The sequence below is a fragment of the Camelus bactrianus genome, chromosome 23 (genome assembly GCF_048773025.1).
Source record: "Camelus bactrianus isolate YW-2024 breed Bactrian camel chromosome 23, ASM4877302v1, whole genome shotgun sequence".
Classification (NCBI taxonomy): domain Eukaryota; kingdom Metazoa; phylum Chordata; class Mammalia; order Artiodactyla; family Camelidae; genus Camelus; species Camelus bactrianus.
The window spans coordinates 29725108-29751197 of NC_133561.1; the positions used below are offsets into that span (position 1 = coordinate 29725108).

At 36.5% G+C, this 26090-nt stretch overlaps 1 protein-coding gene and 1 long non-coding RNA gene across 10 annotated transcripts in view; one reads left to right on the forward strand and one right to left on the reverse strand.

The window, feature by feature from the left end:
- CD55 (CD55 molecule (Cromer blood group)) lies at positions 1-25702 on the reverse strand. Of its 8 annotated transcripts, XM_074351913.1 has the most exons (11): positions 25243-25702; positions 24311-24493; positions 22721-22912; positions 22225-22324; positions 21065-21150; positions 16923-17111; positions 11915-12751; positions 9443-9463; positions 4077-4149; positions 1977-2080; positions 937-1073 (listed from the first exon to the last, which is right to left on the reverse strand). In XM_074351913.1, exons 1-10 carry the CDS (start codon positions 25349-25351, stop codon positions 2017-2019), a joined length of 1854 nt encoding a protein of 617 aa, XP_074208014.1. In that variant the 5' UTR covers positions 25352-25702; the 3' UTR covers positions 937-1073; positions 1977-2016. The 8 variants fall into 8 exon arrangements, 7 of the variants coding, with proteins under 7 accessions (XP_074208016.1, XP_074208014.1, XP_074208017.1 ...); XM_074351916.1 differs by lacking the exon at positions 4077-4149 and having other exon boundaries at positions 25243-25701; XM_074351914.1 differs by lacking the exon at positions 937-1073 and having other exon boundaries at positions 1101-2080.
- The window catches only part of LOC123619225 (uncharacterized), a 45760-nt gene continuing 44182 nt past the window's right edge, over positions 24513-26090 (forward strand). Inside the window, exon 1 of one of the 2 annotated variants that reach the window (XR_012501878.1) lies at positions 24513-25100. This is a non-coding gene — a long non-coding RNA (uncharacterized LOC123619225). Of the gene's footprint in view, positions 25101-25455; positions 25567-26090 lie in introns of those variants that run through there. The other variant, XR_012501879.1, reaches the window with a different exon arrangement.

The window sequence follows — 26090 nt, forward strand, 5'->3', positions numbered from 1 at the left end:
TGTGATCAATTATTTATTTCTATTTAGGGAAAATAAATTTTTCTTTACATATCTTCTTGAACTTTTCTTGGTATACATGTAAAACTAATGTGTTTGCTGACATAAATAAATATAAATTAATCTTAATATTATTATAAAAGAATAAAATTTATGATTTGGCTATGAACATCTCACTTCAGAAATATAGAATCTTTCCTTATATTAATATCATAATATCTCTGGGTACTTTTAAAGACATTAAGTCAACAAGATATCTTTTGCCCTTTCACAGGGCTCTTTTTCCAAAAAAAAATAGTCCTAAGAACAAAATTATAGCTGATCCATCTTACAGATAAGGGGTGAATTCACTATCTGGGCTAGTATGACAAGGAAAGAATTATTCTTTCATTCTGTACTCCTCCTTTGCTACCAACTAACCCAAGAAACTCAACACTCGTGTCATTAGCATGTCTTTTCTTTAAAATATTTTGCCAAATGATGCAAACTCATTTTAATGGAATAAGAAAAGATGAAAATGCCTTACAGTCAAGAAGAAATTACTTTATAATGTGGGTCATCTCTCTTTGGCAATTTTTCTTAGAAGAGACTAGTTTTAGTATTTTGTCTGTTTGTTTTCAATATCCAAATAATGTTTTTAAACTTTATTTCCTTTGTAAGTAAAAGTAACATTACAGATTTGGTGAAAAAAAAAATCCCTTTCTTCCTTTTCTTCTTGCTCCGATTCTAAGCATGAACAAATCTCTTTACTTCCCCACATTTTTAGGAAAGTAATCACTCTCAGTCTTGGGAGTTGTTCTATTTTCAAGAGTCTTAGGAGTGTTGAGAATGTGATTCCAGGACAGATTCGTTTCTCCTTGCTTCATGGACATTCCTATGCAATTGAAGACATTGAAGGCATGCAAAACAAAGAGCACTAACACATACACTGTATCCACTCCACCAGAAAGTTCTAAGAAACTAGAAATAATCTGTGGTCTTGTGTGCACTTTCTTCTTAACTCTTCTTTGGCTAAGTCAGCTAGCCAATGGTAGCTAGCATCACAAGCAAAACTGTCAGTGTTATACATGCATGTCCTGAAAGTTAAAAAAAAAAAAAAAAGGTAAATCAAATTAATTTTATTTACTAGTGATATACATTAATTTTTTAGTTACTATGTGATAAACCATGAAAAAGAATTAATCGGTTAATTTGGCATGCAAAACAAATGCAAAGTTAGTTAGTTACAGAGTATGGACAACCTCAGCCAGCATGGAGTTTAGAGTTCAGTAGCTTTAGTAACATCAATGAAAATATGGCACTTAAGTTTTTAGTTTCTTGGGATTAAGCAGCCAAGTTAGAACCAACCCAGTTACTTTCACATTAAAAATCAATGAAAATCCACCAAAATAGAAGAAAGTTTCATCAAAAGAAGACACCTAGAAGGTTTCATAGATACATACACATTAAGTTACTTTTGCATAATAATTGGCACAACAATGTAAAAGATGTATCTCACAAGATCTACAAACATGACTTATAAAAGATATGTTAAAACAGATTTAATATTTCTTAAACACTGGAAACTCTAAAAGCCATCAAGCAGAAGGAGACGCAAATACAATTCAGGCCAATCATCTCAGGATGCAAACAGTCACAATGAAGGCATTCCTATTTGTAAGCCTGAATGTATTTCTGGGTTGTTTTTTTTTTTTTCCCCCAAATTTGTAGCATTGTGAGCAGCCAATCATTACAATAAACGGAGTGCAAAATCCAGGATGAGATGATGAGCATATTGCTGAAGAGTGGAGGATGGATGACATGTCATACTAATGGAAGAGTCAATGTGTTAGTCCCTCATTCAACAAAGAGAAACAATTCTGACTATAATAGAGGGTTAAGTCTCTATTATCCTTAAATAGTCACCGATAAATCCTAAGCCAACTATACTGGTGGACATTTTGCAAGACACAGAAATGGGATTTTATAATACCATATACCTTTTAGAAATTACCAGAAGGTCTTCCTTCTGTGGCATCGTCAGTCACTTACATTTTGAAACCTAACATTAAGCGCTTTGTTGTTCTCACGAGTATCGTAAGAGCTGAGTAGCAGAGAAGGAAAACACTCATTGAATTATGAAGGTATAACTTCAATCAAAAAGCAATTATCAGCATTTGCTTACAATCACATTCTTCTTGTAAACTAAAATGTATCATACATACCCAACACTAAAAGATGTGAATAAATCCTTTGACAGGCAAGCACAAAGGATCACCAGGTGAAGGTACATTATCACCTTCAATCATTCACATCAAATTTTTAATTAAATCTGTATGAAACTGGGAGAATAAGCAGGAATGTATAAAGTTAGCTCTCATCCTTCACAGCTTCCAAAATAAGGCAAGTGGAGTGGTTTTAAGAGCACATGAAAAAGGCAAAGTTTTTCTTAGGGGTTCGCATGAATTTCCCGATTCAGAAATAGAAGAATTAGATTTGCTGCAAAACCCAATGAAATACGAAACAAATATTCTCTCCTACATTTCAGCACTTTTCATCCTATTAAAAATATCATGGCCAATTATTTTACCAAAAAGTATCTAAAAAAACTGATGCTAGCCACGGGAGAGCCTCTTGTAAACTCATCACACTCCACCTCCTCTCACCTATTAAGCCCCAAAGCACTGGCTTTCGAAAGTAAATTGATAATGCTCCAATTCCAAAGGAGAGCTGGAAAAAACATAAGAAAGTACACAAGACTGGTGGTTTACTCTTTTTTCCAGAGTATTTTTCCTGAAGCATCTGTGCCAACTTAATTCACTTCATATGATTTAGAATTTCTGTTCGTTTTTGCTGGGCTCTAAACCACAGTCTTAAAAAGTTTCTGAAAAAATCTGAAGAGAAAGTTATATTTTTTCTACATTTGCTGTTACAGCATTTAGAATATTTTATTGGCCATAAACAAATATTTGTAAAAACTATTTAGAAAAAACCAGGACGTAATGGTCAAATATTTTAGTAAAAGATGGAACCATTGAGTAATTTAAAGAACGTTTACATACTTTAGCTTATAATGAGCTTAAATAATATTATCAATTTAAAGAAAAGGGAAAGAGCGACGGAGAATAAAAAGCAGATCGCTTAAATCACCCAAAGACTTGAAACAGGCAATTTAGTAAGAGTATTAAAATATAGTTGTTCTTAATAAAATTAATACAAAAATATAAGAAGCATTAGGGCACTTTGGAAAGAGATCAAGCTTGTGTGAACTCCACAGTTCGTTTTCTGAACAATGAAATCTATAAAACAGAAAAAGGTCAATTTAAATAATACCCTGTTTGTCTACAGGATACATCAGAGCCAACCACGACATCATATTTAACACATGTATTCAGTGCAGATCAGATGCTTCAGATACTGACTTTTGTGTACGTATGTTGCCGTTTCACCACGAGTCCTTACCATGCATGTGTCAAGTAAAGTTCTAATCTCTTTACAGGTGGCAATTCATTTGATCTCATGAAGCAGATACTACAAAGTAGGGACTGTATTTCCCCCCATTTGACAAATGAGAAAACTGAGAAGTTAAGCTGCTGACAGTCACATGGCATGTAAACAGTAGACCCAGAACTGGAATCAAGCAGTCACGTTCCAGACCCTCCTCTCTTAACCACTGAGCCGATTTTGAACAGACTGGCATCTACTAATAAATACAACTCAGAAAAAGCTCTAGTCACAGGCGACTTAGCCATATGTTAGAGGTTCTTTTCCTAGAATCTTTTGCGTCTGTTCAACACACAGACACTATCATAAATTGTACTGAACCGGGAAAAAGGTGAGTTGATTAATAGATTGCAAAATGAGACTCTGGCTTTCAAATCACTGTCCTGAATGCCCTTATACATATTGAGAAATTTAAAAAAAAAAATTTTAAATATATCAATTCTGCTCACCCAGGATAGTAATTATACACAAAAGGAATAAAGAAAGAGAATGTCAAAAAATACAATGAAGCTAAGAAAGTAATCTACTGGTACAGTGGCAAGTTTTACTGGAAAGAAGATAAGAAATTTTTTTAAATCATCAGAATTTCTGCTCACCCTGATTTTCCATAGTCCCAGAAAGTTTTGACTAGAATTAGGATACCAATTAATATAGTAGCAGCAACAATTCCTTGAGAGGGAAAAAATTTGGTAAAACAGTTAATACAGAAACATGGGCAAAATCACATATACAGTGTAGTTTCATAATGACAAATATAGTGATTATGAAGCAAGATCAAGAAAAAAACAGGAAACATGATTTGTATTTTGTATCTGGCTTACTTATGTCACAAGTTTGACAATAAAAACTGCATGTTATTTATCCTGTTATCTTTCAAGGAAAAATGATATATTTAAAATGAAGTATCACGATGCTCAAATAAGACTGGACAGCTTTGAGAGGATTCTCCCATGTTTCAACCCCACCACGCTCCATTTTAAAGGCTTTGATCATTGATTATTTAAATCTAATGATTGCCTTATGTAATTTCAGCACGTGAAGGTGTCTTGGAGTTCACTCTCATTTTGTAGATTAGTAAACTGAGCCTCAGAAGTGTGAAGCTTACATGTGTGGTTAATGGGAAAGCCATTTACTTAGTTCATAGCAAAGATGACAGAAATGGTGGCCTTTTTCCATCCTCTCCTTTGAGCATGGAGAGTAAAACTCACTTTGCCGACAGAATATGTTTTCCAGAATTCAGTCCATTGCAGATAAAATTTCATTTGCGGAAGCTAATATTTACTTTCAAGATTAAATGTATTATTTTGAGTTGAACAACAGCAAATAATTGGTCAATAAGTTGATCAACATCAAAAATATTTTCTAGTGTATTTTTACACATAAACCTTTCTTTTCAAAACCACCCATTTGCCCTTTCCCCTCACCACCTTTGATCTCCCTTTTCTTCCCCACTTCACCCTCCAAAGTCCTTGAACTCTACTTTTGATCTGTACTACGAAGAAAATTATAGATGACACTAGAAAAGCAACTGAAGCTAATGTGATTAATAAGTCTATCTAGTTCCAAATGAGCAAAATACTGTAGATGTTGCACAACTGAACCACCGTATGGATACAAAGTTAAACACAGCTATTTCTACCACAGGTTTTACAGTATTTTACCCAATCAACTCCTTTAACTGATCCATTAGCACCATGAAATTAGTTTGGAAAGACTGTATTCCTAAAATAAATCATGATTCTTCAAGAATATGGGGTTTCTTTTTCTTTCACCACTTCCCATTAATCCCACCATTTTCAAATGTCGCAGAAAAAAATCTCATTTTCAATTTGAATGATAAGTGAAGATAGAAAATTGTAAAGTGAATCAGAATACCTGGATGACAGAAATAAAAGCCTATTCTTAGGTCACTGGTCAGCACATATGGGTAATTCTAGAAGAAAAGTGTGTGAAGGTTGATATGTTAACAGAAAACCAGCGCAAAATACAGAAATACAAGAAATAGAATTCTAAGTAAAGGATTCCTCAGTAAATTAATGAGAGTATTAGTTCCCCAATTAGAAATAAAGAAAACTTTAAAGTACAAAGGCAGTAGTTTATGACCTTAAAAATCATCCAGCGGTGAATCAGTGTCAAGATTTACACAACCTGGGATAAGTGAAACTAGGAAATCATAAGTGAAATTATGATTATGATTCTAATGTTCTCAATTATTAATTGAAGAGCTCTTAGGTAGCAGAACTACATAATTTTAGAATATGTTTTCCTCCGAGTAAAAGGAGGTTTTTAGTAATGTTCCCCATTATGTAGAACTGTATTTACATAGTGCTTAAGACACGCAAAGCAGTTTGCCCCAGTTATCTTATTACATCCAATAACTAGCATGGTACTTGGTAAATACTCAGAAGTGTTTGGTAAATATTTATTAAATTGCACTGAATGACATTCTTTTTGCAAATGAGAAAACTGAGACCATAAAAGGATAAATCAAATAGTTTATCACCAGATGAAAAACCTATTTCTAACCCCAAGTTCAGGTCATGATTTTAACTGTTCATAATATTCTCAATAAACACACCTGAGATTATTCAAACAGAATTTATATTAGATGGGTATTACATTAATGTCTAGATGATCATCTCTATTCCTGAACAACCCAAGTCAGAATCTAAACACAAGATATGGTGTCATTAAGTGATGCTTGTCTCCTTTTCTGAAGAGAAGTGGATTCATCCTGGCACTTCAAAGAGCCTCGCTTATATAACCAACAAAGTGGAAATGTAGTCTACATACTATGAAAAACTAAGAAAGCTGGGAATAGGTTTTGTTCTTCTTTATAATCTTATTTAACATAAAAGGGACTGAGGTCTGTGGACAAGTGAAGTTACAAGGAAAGAGACTTTTGTAGAGAGAAAAAGAGTGCACTCGAGTAAATCTTAAATTTTTAGATTGTATAAATCAGGATTCAACACCTTTCCTCAGTAACATCCACAGGACCCTGGAATTGTCTTGCTGTTATCATTAGATTTTCTGTGCCTCTGTGATGCTTCAAAATTTTTAAGTAAGGGAAATTCACACACTTCTCTTTCCAGACTAAACAGATCACTGAAAAATTGCATGATTATCTGACTTCTTAACTCTGAATAATGTGTATTAGATAATTGAAGTGACTTTATAATGGGATTTAAGTTTGTCAGGCATCAAAATAGGTAATATGACACATTGAAGATCCCTGTATCAACAAATTATGCATTTCAAATCACCGCTGATGATTCAAGACTCTTGAAAGTGAGCTTCAATTTGGGCTGGTCTGTAACATACGCCATATTCAAGTAGATGTATAAAGCATAAGTAAATATGCATGTGGTATTTAAAGGATGCAGAAAAAGTATTTTAGCTATTTCACAAAGTATTCTTGAATTTTTTTCTTTAATATTCCTTCAATTGACCTAAACCTCATAAAGGACTTATGAATGTCACAATATAAGATTTCAGCAATGGAGAAAAAACAGTAATACTTATAAAGAATCAGGAGTATCTTAATTGTCAAATTTGAGTAGAGCCGTTCTAGGACATGAATCTTTCTATCCTTTCAAGGACCTAGTGCTAGAAAAACTACTCATCTGCCTCTATTTAAATGCCTAATAGCTGTGTGACCTTGAGCGAGTTAAAAATCTTGCAAAACCACAGTTCTCTCAGCTATAAAGTGGGACACGGCTACATGATAGAACTGTAGTGAGAAGTAAATGAAATAATGCATAGAAAATCTTCAGTACAATACTTGCCACACAGCAGATGTGCAAACATTACCCTAGTAAAGGCGTGGCCAGAGAGAATGATAAAATTACCAGAAACCCATCTTAGGATAAAAATAGTGACTGCATTCTATGAATTCTTTGAGCTAATATTTGTTCAATTTTTAGCATTATGCTAGTAGTTTTCACATCTATTATCTCATTAAGCTTCTGAGACTTTAAGCACAAATCATGATCTCCATCTCATAAATTAGAAAATTGGGACTCAGAGAGACTAAGTGAATCACTTGGGTTGAATTATTACTAAACGAAAAAAAAAAATCAATCCAGAATTCAAACCAAGGTCTGAGTCCAAAGCACAAGCCTTCCTTCCATAAGACATTGTAAACAAAAACAGAAGCAGAAAGCCCCACAACTACATGGAGAATGTATTTTTCAATGGGGGTTATATCATCCAAAAAGAGTGAAAAAATACTACTTTTTTATATATAAAGTACAGATATGCATATGGCATATAAGTAGATTTACAGTGTATCTGTAGTATTAATATTTCATGAGGATGACTAGGAAAAAAAATACCTAAAAAGCTCCTTGAGGAGGAAAGGGCAAGGATAAAAAAAAAAAAAATTGTTTTTGAAAATCACTGATACAGACCCAGTAGACTTAGCTTTAAAATTCACAATGCAGGCTTCACTTAAACGGCAGATGAGGAAGTTCTAAGACTAGTCAGTCTCTCTTTCTTAGCAGAATTAAATAGGAAGAAAATTCAAATACTTGCAAAGTTCTAATATCATTTGTATCATTCATGTACCTTGCCGTATAATCAGTAAGAGAAATTTCCTCACAGTAGAGTTTGCTTATCTTTAAAATACGAAAACTGACCTCATTCACATAACAAATTTAAGAAATAAAGATAATATTCAGGTTTATATTTTATAAGTATAGGATCCCAAAGAAAAATATTGCCATATGACTGATTCAAGAGGGAAGGAATTCCTCTATTTCTGAGCACAAGCTGGAATTGCAACTAACATTAAGATAAGGAAGGTTTCTGGGAAATCACACACTTAAAGAATTTCAGAGAAAATAGTAAGCACCTCCACCCTTCACTGAATGCTGCTGAGCTGGTAAGAAAAAGCTCATCTATTAAATTTGTCACTGTTGTTAACAGTAAATCATTAAATCATGAGATTTTCATTTAGAATGCATTTCTTTTTATTTAAAATATAGAACGAACACAGTGAATTCCAACTGTTGGAATCTTTCCACATAAATCTCTTAGCTTAAAAAAAGTTTCATCTAAAAAATAAAAGGTTAAAAAAGTTCATTTAAAATATAAAAACTATAATAAATAATAATAAAAAATAATAAAGTACCTGCTTTCAGTTTTAGAGTCCCTTGGCTAATTCACGCATGTGTAAGATATCAGATTTCAGCTTATAAGTACTTACATCCAAATATACACTTTTTTATAAGTGTACTTTCTGTTAGACATTACTTATCAATATGCCAATTTTAGCTGTAATTGTTTCTCAACAGACATTTCTTTTACCATCTTCTTTAGGAGCTTATGAATCTTGTTAATGCATAACATCAAATAATATATTTATGAACAAAGAAAGGCTGGACCAAATGCTAGAAGGAATTGCAACACGGGTATTTGTTTTTGGCTTCATGTCTATAGCAACAGAATATTTCTTTAAAGATAACTTTGCTTTAAACCACTGATAAGGAAAGGAAAAGGGAGAGGATATAATCAAAGGTAGCATTCTCTTTGTTTTACTTGGGATAGGATGGAAATCTAGAAATGATCAAAATGTAGTGTATGATTAATTATAAAATATTTGAGGATAAAAACTGTATTGATAATGCTCTCCCTTTCTGATTTGTTAGCCACTAGAATGATGAATTGAGACAATAGGCATGTAATAATACTCGATTGATTGGCCAAATGATCTGAAGTTGTCCTAGAATTACCTTGGAACAAGAACATGGTTGGGAATACTTAGGAACATACCGAGTACCTAATGGTGTCCACAAAACATGTCGATAAAATGCATTTACCTGCTTTCTCTTTGGCCCCCGTAAACACTGCATTTTAATAGTATTCCTAAGACATTTAAAAGACAATATTCTTTTCCAGGAATATGGATGGTACATTCCACAGTAATAACAATTTCTTTTAACTGCTGGAGAGCCAAACTTACCAGATGCAATGATGCTAGCACCTAAAGGAGAAAAAAAAAGAAAAAATTACAAAAATAAAAATATTTTGCAGTCACTGATTTGCTAGCCATTTAATATATTTATAGATCAATCAGCTGTACTTGAAAGTTCAAAAGTAACTCAGACTTTCATAGCCAAAAGAAATAATTATAAACGAATTAATGAAAACAATTAGACATTATTAACATAATCAAGGAACAGGAATACCAGTGCCTAGATCTATTAAACAGTCAACATGATAAACATAAAATATGAAAAAAAGTTATTGAACACTGAAACAAACAGCCTGTAAATCTGGTTATATGACTTGATGGCAAGTCAAGGTTGTTGTAAGGCCTCGCTAGTGTTGACAAATGGAAGGTGCATGGTGTAAGCCACCATGTTACACAGTCAATAAATAGCCACTATGACTTTGTAAATAAAAGCAAACAAAGGTATATAACATTTAAAGAATAAATTAATTGTACATAAAAGACAAATTTGATCCAGACATTGGTTGTATTTTTATCGTAATAATTGTTGACTCAGGTTCAAGTTAAATTTGTTAAATTATCTTGTATTTTTGCGGAAAGACAGTTCAACAAAGTTAGCTCTGTAACAAATTTGCATAAATAAAACTTGTTTCTCTCTGCCTTGTCTCATTAAAAAATTGGACATATTCAGCCTAAAACATTTAGGCCCAGAGATGTCATAAAAACTTAAGAAGTCAGTAACCCCATATAAGTGTTAGAATTAATGAACTGAATCTAAATGTATGAATATAACCCAGAAAAGCAATGTTGAGTGCAAAAAGTCAAGTTAGATAATGAAACATATGACATACTGTGGACATAAATTATAAAAAAAAAATACAAAAACAGTATTATGTATTATGCATGGTGACATAAAAAGAGATAGGAAGCCTGCACACCAAACGTGAGGCAGTGATGGCCTGAGAGCAAGTGAAATGGGAGTGGGGAAATGTGCAAGGGAACTTCACCAATAATATCTGTAATATTTAAATTCCTAAAAAGATTCAGGTAATGGCAAAATCGGCTTCCAGATAACCATTATTAAATGTATGAAATCATTATGAAAACATGGGCATGATGGGTAAAAACAATTTTAAAAAACAACTATTTGATACCACTAAAGAGTGCTCAAAAGCAGGCAGGAATTGAAGTTCCCCTTTTAAAGAGGGGAACTAAATGGCATGAGATTCTGTCTATCTGTGTGTATTTGGCTTTTTAGCTAATGGAATAAAGAAACATACAAAGGGAATTTCAATGATAATAATGTTTTAAGTTCTTAAAAATTCTGGGTGATGGCCAAATGGACTTGAGAGCAGCAATTCTGAAATCTGGACAAAATCTTGAAAAACAACAATCCACAAATACTTGAAGGCAGTAAGAGCAAAGTCACTTAGGCAGAAATTTAGCGAAACCTTGAGAGCTCAGGCCGGAGGTGAGCTGCCAGAATGAGATTTGCATACATGCAGCTGAGGGAAATCCCTATGTCACATGGCACAGGGAGCAGAAAACCAGAGTCTCACTTCAGAAGATGGAGTCCATGACCAACAGAGCATCTGGAAAGTGAGGGGCTGCTGATGCCCTATTTCTCAACATGTGTGGTGGTTATATGATTATTTGCTTCAGAAAAGTTATTAAGCCTTAAATGTATATTTTACATAGCTTTCTGCATGTCTGTGGATTTCAATGAAAAATTAAAATAATTTAAAAAATTATCTCCTGGTTCAGTGTCAATAAGATTTTCCAAAGAACTAAAAAAAAAAAAAAGTCTCTCTATTCGAGAACAGAAATGTCCATAAAAATGGCTAATACATTAGGCAAATTGTAAAACAAGAAGGCATCCTGGTGGCCCAAAGCAGCATGAATTAGGCAGAAGAGTTTCATTCACTCAACAGGTTTTTCTAAAGTCTACAGCATATTTTACTCTGCTTTCATAAAAACTGTCATTTAAAGAGTTAATATAAACTATTTCAAAGAACTTTGTGTTTTCAATTACTGAGAGGACACTATTAAGGTGCTTTACCGTGTTAGCAACTCTAGTGCTTTGGAGAGTTCCTTCAGTGGCTTTGTCAGTGAATCAGACCCAGAAATCAATTTTAAGGGTTATATATATTTAGTTCTTTGAAGAGTCTTGAAGAATTAAATGACTCTCTAGAGCTACTATTAAAAAAAAAAAAAACCAGCATTTCTTCACCAACCTTAATTTAGCATTGCTTTTCTGGACCCACAATGTTTTTTCTATATTATTGCAAACTGTTTCTTTCTTAAAGATTTGCCCTAGCACAATCCAAGCCTGCCTCTGAAAGACAGTCAGAACTTAAAAGTGTGAAGAAAAATTCTGCCTACAATACATCAGAGATTGTTTACTTTTACAACCCCAATCAAGTGGAAACTTCCACCCAAACACCTCAGATCCATACTCAGAAACTTGAACAGTCAACTGACCTGAAGAAGGGCTTTTATGTCCTTTTGAGGTGCTTGTTGTGTGAAAACGCGTGGTTGCCTTGGAAACAGTTGGACTCTTCGTTGCTGTAACATGAGCAGAGGTCAATCTTTGTGTTGTGTGGAAACCCTTGGTCACTGGGGGATGTAGAGCAGTGGAGTTTCGTGTTGCTCGAAGATTCTGTGTAAGTGAAGCTTTTGCTGTGGTGAATTTTTGGGTTGTTGGTACGGCCTGTGTAGCAGAAGCATTTGTCTTGAAGGGATTCTGGGCTGCTGGAGAGAGAGTGTTTGGTGTGGGGAAATTTGGGGGTTTTGTGACTGAATCATTTGTTTTGGTAGGTTTCTGAGGAGTTGGTGGGACTTCTGTAGCTGGAACATTTACCATATTGGGTTTCTGAGGAGTTAGTGGGGACTTTGTAGCTGAAGAAGTTATTATGATGGGTTTCTGAGGAGTTGATGAGGTTTCTGTAGCTGGAACATTTACAATGGCGAGTTTCTGAGGAGTTAGTGGGGACTTTGTAGCTGAAAAAGTTATTATGATGGATTTCTGAGGAGTTGATGGAGTTTCTGTAGCTGGAACATTTGTAGTGGTGTGTTTCTGAGGGTTGAGTGGGTTCTCTATATCTGAAGAATTTACTGTAGTGTGTTTCCGAGGAGTTGATGGGGTTTCTGTAGCTGGAACATTTACAGTGGTGAGTTTCTGAGGAGATGGTGGGGACTTCGTAGCTGGAGAACTCACTGAGGTGGGTTTCTGAGGAGCTGATGGGGCTTTGGTACCTGGAACAGTTACTGTGGTGGATTTCTGAACTGTTGGTCTGAACTCGGATACTCGAGAAGCTCCTATGGAGGAAAAATGTTACAAATAAAATTAGCTAAAGAAAGTATCCAAATTAAGATTTAGGAACCAATTGTTTGCTCTATGACTCTTCTCCTTCCCCACAAGCACCAAAACATGACTTTTAGGAAACCGAGTCTTCTCATATATTTCCCAAGGAACCAAAATGCTCTATTGTCTTCATTTTGATATAAATTATATTTATAGTAAACTAAAGTAGATTTATACTAGAGTAGTACCATTCTTAAACTGTTTTCTATGTGGAAAAAAAGGAAACCAAAGTCAGAGCTGGCAGCGATCTCATTCTGTGGCACACCCAAATAGAGATAGTTTCTCTCAAAGACTTTCTTCCTTGCCAAGACCAAAGAACAGCAGGATGCAACCTTGAACCAACAAAGATAATCCCAACACAGTTACTTTTCCCAAAGCTTTCAGGACACGTTAGTGACCTTGGAAACTTGTTTTGTTTCACTTCTTTTTTGAAGCAATAAAGTCAATCAGAATAAAATAACTCCCTTCCCCTCTCCTGATATTGGTTACCAACTTTATATACATTCGTTTAGTTTTCCCTTTGGATTTTATATGAGATAACCATCTGAAGTGCAAATTCGGTAAAGATTCTATTCTGAGAATCAAAAATCTAACGACATTAAAATTTTAGGTCTTCAGTGCCTGTTTGACTCTGTGTTGCATCTGCCCCCAAGGCAGGACCTATTAGTACCTGAGTCTGTTTGACCACATCCTAGAGACTGTTTTCAAGTTTTCTAATCCCTCTAAGCTTCGGTTTTTTCATCTGTAAAATGAAGATAAAACAAAGCAGATCTTATAGCGTTATTGTAGGGAACCAGGAAAATAAGTTAGCGAAGTTATCTCACAGTGTCTGTCCCTGAAGCAAAACACTCTACCACCCAGTATGTACTGCCACTGCCAGCACCATCAGCACGAATTCTGCCTAGCACTCAGATGTTGTGTGTCATTTATTCTGCTTCCTTTACCTATCTCACAGGATGCTATAAAGGATAATTATAAAGCATCTTCATGTTTTACCTGGAATTATTTTCATTCTACTTGAAGGATTCCCTTTAGTTTTTCATTTTGTACAGTTCTGGTCTGCTGGTGACAAAGTCCCTTAGTTTTTGTATGAGAACATCTTCATTATTTTGCATTCAGTTTTAAAGGATATATTCATTGCGTCTAGACCCCTAGGTGAGCAGCAATTTTCTTACAGTATTTTAAATTTCCTCCTATTGTCTTTTGGCTTCCATAGTTTTTGTTGAGAAGTCAGTTGATCAGTATTATTGTTGCTTCTTTGAAGATAATGTGTCTTTGTTTCTTGATGCTTTTATCATTGCTTTGAGTTTCCAAATCTTGCTATGAGTTGCTCCGAAGTTGGAAATTTTTCAGTCATTATCTCTTAGAATATTTCTTCTGTTTCTCTCTCCTACCCTCCACTCTCCTTTTTTTTTTTTAACATATGTTAGAAGAATTTTACATGTCCCAAATATCTCTTAAACCTGATCTATGTTTTGCATTCTTTTTCCTCTTTGTGTTTCACTTTGGGCATTTTTAATTAACCTCTCTTTCAGTTCCTGATACTGTCTTCTGCTATGTTCAAATTGCTGCTAAACTTATCTATTATGTTCTTAAATTTAGATATATTTTCCAGTTGCAGAATGTCTATTTTACTCCATTTTTATAGATTCCAATTCTCTCTTGTAGTTCTCTATTTATCTTTTCTTTTAATATCATAAATATATTGATCACTTATTTTAAAATCTCGTTTCTCTAACTCAATTATCTAGATTTTCTTTATCTAGTTTTGATTTCTTGTAATTTGGTTATAATTTCTTGCTTCTTTGCATGTCTAATAATTTTTATTGTATGCCATACATTGTATATAAAACATTCAGATGATATGCTCTTACAAAGGGAGGGTCTCCTTTTCTGACAGGCAGATTGGTTTGAGGTGATCACATCCTCAGCCTATAAGAGACTGAGCTAGGTTACAGTTTCAGTAAGATTTCCACTCTTGCCTCTGCTCCTTGTAAGTGGCTCTTCTGGGTTTTTAATCTGACAGCCTGGTGGATCTGTTTCCTCAGACCTAAGAGACTGCAGGAGATCCAGGTCTGTCCTTTAGCAGTGCCCCAGCCCAGCAACCTAGCCTCCTTCACCACACAGTTTCAAAGTGAGCTCGGATGTCATGAGGGGGAGACTATCTACATACTTGATACAGGCCTGCTTCTCCGATGGGTTTGTTGTCCAAACGCCATAAAGTTCAGGGAGATTTCATTTAGCACTTTGGAAGAATTGGGTCCAGCTCCCCAGTCTCACCTGTACCCCCAGAAATCAACAAATGGCTCTTGGGAAAAATTGGGTCTGCATTTGAAGACTTCAAATTTCCAGTGCATTATCCTAACTCACTACAACCATTGAAGGCTTTGCTAGTTTCTCTCTTTCCTGGCAGTGGTCTTTTATTTGAGTTAAGATGGATCCTCTGCCCAGGCACAGCTCAGAATGGTTTGCCCTCACTCCCCAACTCCAAGAATTTTGGTTCATTCAGCCCTAATTGATCCCATGAGAGAAGAACTTACTCCTTTAAAATATGATTTAAAGAAGAAAAAAAAAAAGCTACCCAGGTGTTTTAGTTATTTTGAAGGGAGCATTGATCTGCCATGACCTCCTTAGGCATTATCAGAGTTGTAAACTCTAAATAACTGATGATTTAATAAAACACAGGAAAATAAATATGAAGAGGATCAAGTGGCTAAATTTTTAAAATACCAAACTTCACTCATAATTAAGTGAATTCAAATAATAAAATGAAATTTTCACCACTTATATTGTCACATCTCCATATCATAATAACCATCATCATTTTTGGTGCAGAGAACCAGCACAACGATTGGTAGGAGAGTAAATTGGTACAGTTTCTTTGGAAACAACCTTGGTGACATCTATCAAAAAGTTAAAGGCATATACCTTTGATACAGTAATTACACTGCAAGAAATTTATCACAAAATATGTACTTACACACATGTGCAGTGATCAGATGTACAATAATATTTACTGTAGCAACCTTTGTAGTGATAATTTTTAAAAAACTAGAACAAAAACGAAATTTCCTTCAATAGGACACTGGTTAAATAAATGATATATATCCATACAACTGATATGATAAAAAAAAAAGAAATATGTGTATGTACATTTATTTTCTAGAATAAAACAAAAATTTGTAAACAGTGGTTACTTCTGGAGGAAAACTAGACAAGACTTTAACTTCTCATTTTATACAATCATCTACATGGTTTTCATTTTGCTTCATTATGTTTATGTGTGCCACTTATATGAAAAAACTATTTTTAACAAGCAATGATATTTAAAAATGCATGCTAATAGACTTCAAGTATAATTATAAAAGTAGCATTTGCTTGAGTCATATTCCACTATGACACTGCTTAAGCAAATGTCTCTTACTGGTCCTGTGAAATGTTACAATTCAGCTTCACTGATCATCTAAATACGTCTTCACAGATGTATTTAAGAAGCAGTTCAAAAGACTCTGAAAGAACAGCCCAGGTATCAAAAGGCAGTAAGGGTGGGTGGGGAGTTCTAGAAAGATGAAGAAGAGAGCATTCTCAATAAGAGAAGTTCTGGAGGCGGAAAATAGATAAATATAATTCAATGAAGTCAACAGACAGGCAAGAGTTTTTCTTAGTTGTCACAACATATATGATCATTATCTAGATTCCTCAGTTCAAGCTAAGATTCCCTCCAAATTAAATAAACTTTGTGTAAACAAAGAGATATCTGTATTAACTCATTGAAAATAACATGGTAAGAAACAGCAAATTTAAGCTAATTCACTAAAAACATGAGACGTGTGTATGTGTCTATATAACATGTGTGTGTGTATATAAACATACATAGATAAATGCATAGAGGTCATGTGTCTATTTATTTATTTATATATTACCGTATGTTCTCCATATCAGTGGTTCTTCCTTTTTGGAAGTCATAGACCCACTTAAGACTCTGGTGAAAATTTTAACCCCCTCCAAAAATACAAGCATACATATATACAGATTTTATATTCATTTCTCAAGGAGTTCATATATATATATATATAGACCTACGGGTAAGAATAAGACAGAAATATTGCTCTGCAAACTGATTACCTCTGCATTCAGGTGGGGGGCCACTCCACGCTCCTTGGTCATCTTTTACAGTGCAATAGATAGAGCGCTCTCCATACAGGGTGAAGCCTTCCATACACTTATATTTTACAGACTGTCTATACGCATAACTCTCCTGTTTCTCTAGAATTATTCCATTGTCAATTTCTGGTGGTTCTGGACAAAAAATTTCTTTAAAAAAAAAATCCAACACATTTTAAATTAATCAAACTGGCGAAGTAGTTTTACAAATAAGTAAGACTAAAATATGTTAAAGATTTTATTTAAAAAATATCAAAATCTACCATTTTTCTAAATTCAGGATTATCAACAAGGGATGCTTCTAAATACCTATTAAGTAATCGGTAGTATATTTGGAGCTTTGGATACGAGTGTTATAAAACATGAAGGCTAACTTTGAGACCAATTTATAGAAGCAGTAAGATTGAAAACACATATGTAAAACAAAAATTATTGTAAAGCTTGCACATGTTATATATCAAACCAGTGCTAGTAAAAGTAAATGCTGTAGGTTCAGAGGCAAAGGCAGGGCAGAGACTTTAAAGAATAAATGGACTTCAAATTTAAACCTGAGATGGATCCCTCTAAGAAAGAGCAGAGAAGAGGGCTCTTCATTCCAGGCAGTAATGATGCCAAATGAAAGGAGTTGGGAATGTAAGTGGCATGCTTGGGAAAGAGGAATAGATCATTCTGAATAGAACAAAAGATTTTAAATGGATTAAATGAAAAGTCAAGATTACACTTTGACTTTCAGGTTAAATAGAATTTGTAAAAACATTCAAGCAGAGTTATTCTAATTATATTACAAAAAGAGGCTCCTCCCAGGCAGATGCCCTGATAAAAAATTTAATGGTTCCACATTCTCTGGAAACAGGAAGTTGTATTTCTTTCCTCTTTTTTAAGCAAGAAAGCAATCTCACCACATTGTGAACATCAAATTATATTACAGCAAATGCTCTTAAATGCCCAGAGAACACTAGCAATTTATAAATTACTTTTCGGCCGTTGATCAAAGCAAGGAACAAAAACAAGCTAATCTGATTTACACTGGGCTGGGTGTCTGATGACAACACATATCACCATCAGTTCAGTTCAAATGTTTTCTGAGCGCTTAATACATATCAGACATTGTTCTGTAAATAGAAGGGCAAATCCAAGTAAGATAGAGTTTCAGTGTCTTAAAATACAGTGAGAAGAGACATTCAAAGAGATCATTTTAATACAAACGGTGAGGGTTATCACAGAGGGATGCACAGGGGTGTGGAAAGAAAGAAGGACAGTTAACCAGCCTGGGGGGCAGGGAGGTCAGGGAAAACTTCTAGAACTACCAGAGCAGACCCATAGTAAGAAAAGAAAAAGCCAAGCAAAAAAGGGGCCGAAGGACATTCCAGGCAGAGGCAGTAGCATAAGGAATGATGTAGATGCATGAAAAGCAATGAGGTACATGGAAACCAGGGCCATTTGCATGCGTAGAGTGTAAAGCATGAAGGCAAGACGTGCGTGGAGAAGCCGGTAGACCACGGCTAGCCTTGTACATTATATGAAAAAGTTTAGACTTTGTACGTGATGAGGAGACACTAATAGACATTAAGAAGGAAAGAGACAGGTCACATTTGTGTTTTGGATGAATCACCGGGAAGACTGAGTGAAACAATAACAGAGGGTTAAGAATGGAGACTGGAGGCCAATGTAATCAGTGTCATTTTTGCACTCAAGCAAGTGAAACTCCTGCCCTAGCTCCCACACCTAAAAGGCCATGCCCTGGCGCTCCTCTGGCTGTGCCTCTCTCTACTGGATGGAGAATCTGCAGGGCTGAGGGGATATGTCCAATAAGAGCTCCTCCCCCACCCCATTCTAAATCATTCTCCAGGAATTGGCACCCAGAACTCCCTGTGCCAAAACCAAACCCCTTTCAGGGCCTGAGGGCATCCTTTCTCCTGAGCCATATTCTTGAGGATGGTCTATACTTCTGAAGTGTCCACATTTAAGTCAAAGTTCAATGGAGTGGGGATAAGGGTCATAGGGGACACTAACTTGGGTGTGTAGGCCAAGCTGTCCATTTACATGCATCAGAGACCCCACACAGGGCAAGAAGGGGACCCCTTACTTAAGAACGGCTGGGTCTTACGCCAGGGACCTCCATTTATACTCGTGTCCTGGACCCTGAAAATGTTAGGGGTGGCCCTTACTGCAATAGTTCAGATAAGGGATAATAAACTATATTAGAAGTAACACAGATGGAGGATAAAACACAGATTTGAGAAGTAGATTGAGAAGGTAAAGGAAAATTATTTATAGTGATTAGGAGTGGGAAGTTAAGATAAAGAGAAGGGTCGGGATGACAGAAATGACATAACAGGGATTGACCCCAGGCTAGCACGTACCAGCAGGCAACTCAAATTAGTTCTGAAAATGAAAACACTGGCAGAGAGAAAGGGAAACAGATCCTTTTAACACTGAGGCTTCGTTCAGAGGTCAACGAGTATCACCTCTGATTGATGAATAACCAAGGATAGTTTTTAAATTGTTTGTTCCTTCTTTGTATGCAAACCTTCATATCCACCTCCACACATGGACATCAGTGCTGTCTCGTGTGTCTACAGAAGACAGGGCTGCATACTTGAGGTGAAACAGCTCGTTGTTTAAGAATTTATACTTTCCACTTGATCTTCTGGATACTGTCAAATGGAAAAGCTATGTGGAAAATAAGCGCCTAAAAGAAGTAGGGCTTTATTGGGAGAGTTGAAGGCACTGGGGTTGCTGAGGAAAAAGGACTCGTTCCGGCGGGACACAGATGTCAGTGCTTGCCGAGTTGGAGAGGGAGATAAGAGTCAGAGAGGAAAACATGAACATCAGGATGAAGTTGAAGATACCAGACAGGGAGCAGGGCCTGGCCTAGCCACAGGCAAGCACGAAGAGAGAGTGCGTTTGCTCTTCGATGCCGGAATGCATGCTTGGTGTCCACATTTCTGTGAAACTCATCACAGCAGTTGCTTGTAAAGATACTGGCCTCAGAGGGGGAGACTGCTTGTCCAGACATTGTAACAAGTTGCCTGTGTCAGAAAAAGATAAGGTCCAGCTCCTCCTGGCTTTCCATATTTGCTTTAGTATCATTTACAGCATCCCTTACTGGATGGTGCAAGCAGGAAAGGTGATGGTGAACAGTAATGGATATTTGAAAATAATAATGAGGAAAAAAGGAGAAATAGTAGATAGAGAGTGGGGTGCAAGGTGGGTGTGGCAGGAGTCAACTCCTGGTTGGCAAGGCTTCATTTTGTCTTTATATCCCATTCATTCCTTACCATAGGGTGTCAATCAATACATGCTTGATAAATTACACTACACCTACCCTAATTTTCTGCTCCTAATAACACCAAAAACTTCAACTTAGCGATATTTTTAATGAGGATGAGAGAAAGGAAGCTTACATTTTTAAATGTTGTATATATTTATTCCTGTCAATTTTTAAGAGACGTGGCTCTAATGCACATACATTTGACTTGATACATCCATTTATGAAATTATCTCTGTGCTCTGTCTCCCCTTGAGAAGACAAGGTTTCCAAGTTCAGAAACCATATTCCTTATTATATAGGCTTCTTTCTCTAATGATAAAAAATAGTCACACTTTAAAACATTTCTAGATAATTAGCTCAGTTAATAATCGTTAAAGAGGCATGGCGGTAACACCGGGTCTTGAGAAGAATGAAGAATGAAGGTTTGAAGTCAAGCGATCTGGGTTAAATGCTTTCTTTTGCCACATATTTTGGGACATAGGGTCAAGTGATACAAACTTTCTGATCAGTAGTGTTTTAATCCATAAAATTAAAAATTATGGGAGGAAAAAAAAGCCATATCTATTTCACTTGACTCTTAGAAGGAATGGTAAGATTATAAATGACCAAGCACAATATAAACCTTAGTTTGTGTTTAATCCTTTATCCCCACTGTCAATAAATTAAGGAGCATTACTAATAAAGGTCTTTACATTAGATAAGACACTCACAGGTTGGAAGGTAAAGGTACCACAGATATATACTGTGGATAATTCTTAATGAGCAGAAAGTAACTTATCATTGCCTATCCAGTCCCACAACCTTAGTGCTTAGAATTTTCCAGTCCTACCTTGGCATTTTGGCAATGGATCACTCCACCCAACAGTGTTTTCCACAAGAGAACAGTAAATAGAATCTGCACCAACTAATCTGTACCTAAACAATGAGGGGAGAAAAAAGTTAAGTTCACTGCACACATACTTGGACTTCCCTTAAATTCTCCACAATATCATCTTAAAATATTTATGGCACCAGTAGGTGGAGATAAAATAATGGCTGATAAAAGTTCATATGGTCCTTTAAAGGAAAATATAAAAATGATATTTAAAAGGGTGACATCAAAGGCTAAAAAATACAAGACGTTCAAAACATTTTTGATTTGGGTGGGGCACATGTCGGAAACTATTACAGTGTTTTAAAGCACTTTTAAAGGATACAGATGCTTAAATATTTTCTCTTTCTGAGTTCTAAAAGATTGATACAGACTTCCTAGAAAAATAGAATGTACTTATATTTAAAGGGCTCAAAGTACTCCCAGATTTTATATTAATGATATTAATGATCCAAACATCCGTGTTTAGTACAGGAGACAAGTGATGCTGTTATTTTTAATTTTATAACGAATAGGGACACACATAGAGTAAAATATCATAATTCAATTTGCAGATACTAAATGTGAAAATGAATATGGAGATTCTGGAGCATCTGAAACGCTGATGATACTGTATGAGGACATTCCTTTTCCCCGCACAGAGAACCTATGAAAGACCTTAGGTCAGAATGGTATTTTCACACCAGGAGCAATTGTTTTTAACCTATGGTATTTTATAACAGGTTGTTTGCATATAGAAAAAAACATAATCAAATTCATTATTTAAGTAAATTAAACATTAGTTACATATTTGCAGTGAAAGGATTTAATTTCTACAAGTATCATCAGCTTATCACAAGTTTTTTTCCTTTACTAATTACACTTAAAATTTTATAATGAATGCATATATACTAAAATCTAAGAATTGAGAGAATTTGGGTGCCATAAGAAGTCTTCCTTTCTTGCCCCATTTTATTAAACTTAACTGTGAAGAGCTCAGGATGAAGGATCTTTGAGCAGATGGGTTGTTTTACCGCTGCTAGCTTGTGAACACCGGCCACAAATCTAGAAGCTGCCATCTTAAATCCGAATTTGTTTTTTCACTTGTTAAATGTAGCGTTTAGTATGACCACACTTACCCTGTGTCACATGAGAAAGAGATGGACGCGCCAAATAATATGCCGTCTGGTATAATGACATGACCATTTTTTATTTCTCCAGGATTAGGACATGGTTTCTCTAGAAGAGAATACAAATTGATTTTTCTCATTAAATTATCAGGCACACCTATGCAAATTCATCATCTGAACTACTGATATTCCTTCTTTGTAGACTATTTAAATCCTACCTTCATTTCCCCAATTTCAAAATTTCAAAAATCCAAAATTTATTTAGAATATAAACTTATTTCACTTTAGGTAATCTTAAACTAATTAAATGTGAAGCTGGTGAGTAAATTAATATTCCTATCTCACAGGGATTTAGTTTGTCTAATTTAAAATAAAATGGTTCTAATGGTTCTTTTAAGAATCATTCTAAATGATGTACACTCAGACTTCTGCTATGCATGAAGGAAGAAACTCTTATTTCCCCAAATACCAAATGATTAAGAATACTCTTTAAAATTATACTCACTTTTACAAAATTCAGCGGGTTTGGACCATGTAAAATCCTGAAGGCAAGTTAGGTTTCCTGACAGAGTATGGTCCCTTCTGTAGCCCCTACGGCACTCATATTCCACAGTGGAACCCGCTGGGAAATAATTCTGTTTGCTGTAAGACTTTTTCAGTGACGCAAAAAGTAGCCTGGTTGGGACAACACAGCTACCTAAAAGTAGTAACAACAACAACAACAACAAAATTAATAAAAGCAACAACAAAAAAAATCACTTTATTTTATAATCTATGTTTAATTATCTGGTCCTTACATCACTCCTTTTTCTGTATTTCTTTGTACATGTTCGGTATTTAACTATATTAATATTACTATAGCATTTACAGCATATCAAGCGTATTCACATATAAATTTTCGCTTCCTAATTACTAGAAGCCTGTGAAGTAGATTTGGTACGTAGAAGTCACTCTGCCTACAATTCAGAAAATATAACCCATTTAAGTTGCCTGGCACAGTTCTGGCACTAACTCAATCACAGGGGTAGATGAGAACAGACATTTCTAGATCCTTAGGCTAGAGTCCTGGACAACAACAACAGTTAACACTAATGGCTAATATTTATCGAGTACTTTCATTTAATGTCCAGAACAACCCATGGGAGAAGGATCAGACGCACCAATGATGTACATAAAAGTATTTACTAACTGTAAACATCCAGGCAAATGTGAATTTATAGTATACAGTGTAGCAAAAGGGGCATTAGATTTATAGTCAAAAGACTCAAGTTTCAACCCTGGCTCTCCTGCATAAGGAGCTCCTGATCTCAAGGAAGCTATTTAACTGGGGGGCCTGCTTCCTGGACTGTAAAACGTGGGTTAAGTCCCTAACTCACTTCATGGAGTTGTCTGGAGGGTCAGATGAAGTACTATGTGTAGAAGAGTTGGAAACTCTAAAACATGATACAAGTGCAAGATTTATGTACTTCAACCTCCTGCCTTTTGTCACGGATAGATACAAACAAAAAGTTAAAGCTGACTTCACACCTGGTTTCAAAAAATATTTGTGGCAGTTTCTATATTTACTGTAGCTTCTACTGCTCCAAATTGTTCAAAGGTAGGAATCAAGTCTCATCTTTATCTTTACTTGTATATGTCCATTCTAGGCTATGCCTATAATGATAGATTTGGAGATTAAAAATAGGGAACTGTTTAAAATAGTACCATAGAATTTTATTTGGTAAGTCCTACTTCACAAAATGAAATTAAAAAAAAATAGAACACCTACGTTATGTGTCTCAAGGTATTTGCCAAACATAGTTACAGATAATTTACTCCCTAAACAGTACCTATTGTTTGTTTTCTCTGTTAATCAGTTCAGGAGTTACAGTGTTGGGGGGGGGGGAGAAACCTGTTAATGAACAGGCAGGACTAATTTCGAAAAGTAATGCCATCGCCATCAATTAGCTAGATTGTGAAATGCCAACAGGTATACACCCTGGGGTTTAATAATGCTAGAAAACTATCAATTACCAGTCACTCCAAAGAGGGCTAAAACTAAACTTAAGAAACGTTCCAGTCCCATAATTCTTCTGAAAAGAAAGGAAGAACTTACGATTACAAAACTCTGCAACCGTTGACCATTTACTGGTAAGACAGACCGCTGAGTCTGGCTTGCCAGGAACTTTTACAAAGCCTTCGTTACATTTGTAGGTTACTGTGCTTTTTTCAGGAAAATTTGTATTATCTCCCAAAGCTAGATGGGCATTAGGTACATCTGGGGGAAGACCGCAGTCACCTAGGGAGGAAAAATCAGAACTGAAGGAATTATCACTTTTCAATTCATAGCAACATTCCTTTCCCGAGACGAATAAGATAAACAGGCTTTTGAAGCACTCATAACACGTCCGTCCAATGCTGCACTGCCATACCAAGAACTTGCCAGGCTTCTTGTCAATTAATTTAAGACTAAAATAGTCAAAAATAAACACCTCCCTTTCGTTATTTAAAAAATATATTTTTTATATATCTAGTGGTTTAGACTTTCACATAGATACTGTTGCACATGTTTGTGTGATACTCGGCACACAGTAAAGACAGACACCCCCTTGAAATATTACAGCTGGAAGTGAGGCGCAAACTTGGAGCACTGCCTCTGTACACGACTGAACTCTGTTTAGAGGCTAGAGCTGTTAACTGTTTGGCCTCCCACCTTAGAGAGATGCTAAGAATGCAAACTATTCGAGCCCTGCATTTTGGCTTCCTGGCGTTTGTTTCCTCAGCCATCCACGCCTGAAGCCCTGCCAGCTGGGTCTGGCACAGCAAGCTTCCTAATTGCTGGCGAGCGGCGGAAGGACTCCTCCCGTCCCAAGGGATCGTGCCAGCAGGAGCTCTGATCCTTAAAGGTAGAGGATTCCGGGATCCATTAGGGATGCCCACATTCCCTCCCAAGTCCGCGGGCTTTTCGGTCGTCGCGAAGACCGGCCACGCCCCTCCCACACCGCCTAAAGATTTACGCCGCCAGCGGCGTCCCCGGGCCCCACTCACCCCGCACTGTCAGGGGACGCAGCAGCAGCAGCAGCAGCAGCAGCAGCCGAGGGGTCAGCCCGTCCAGCAGGCGCAGCACCGCGGGGGCCCTCGGCCGGGCGGGACTCATGACGCGCAGGGACAGGGACCCGGCGCCGGGATTCCGGGGCCTCCGCGGTTAGGTCGGGGCGGGCTCGAGCGAGGAGCTGGAAGAAGCAGCGGCGCGCGGTAGTTCTGCAATCCGCGTTCCGAGTTAAATTAGCGCCGTGGGCGGGGCCTGGGCTCTGAATCACCAAAAGACGCAGCGAAGTAGAGACCGGTGGAGAAAGGATTTGCGTGCACCAGGTGCTGGGCGGGGTGAGGGTGGGGGCTCTAGCGTCACTGGCCCCCGGGGACCCCAGCAGGAGAAAGAGGGAGAAGAGCTCCCTGGCGCGGAACGCTGAAACTTTGTCTTTGCATGGGAGGGGCCTGCAATGACGTGCCTTGTAAATATGTGCTTTCTTAAGTAAACCAAGGAATGGGGGGAAACGGAGGGGAGAGGAGTGGTTAAGTGGCGCAGGCTTTGCTTTCTGGGAACCTGAATTAGTTCAAGTGGAAATTAAGCGTGTTGAGTGTTTGCAAGCTGAGCGGTAGGTGCGGTGGATTTTGAGGTTGCTCCCGGGAGCTGAGAAATAGTGCCCACCCAGGGACGCGGTGCGTTCAACTAGGAGGTCTGTCAAATGCCAACAAGAGGAGGACTGGGGGAAAGACCACAGTGTGTATTGTGTCCTAGGACACTAATCTGAAAACGACAAGTGGGAAACACCCAAGAAAACAGGTCAAGCGACAAACACAGCAGGGAGTGAACATTGTTCGTACCATGTTTGCAT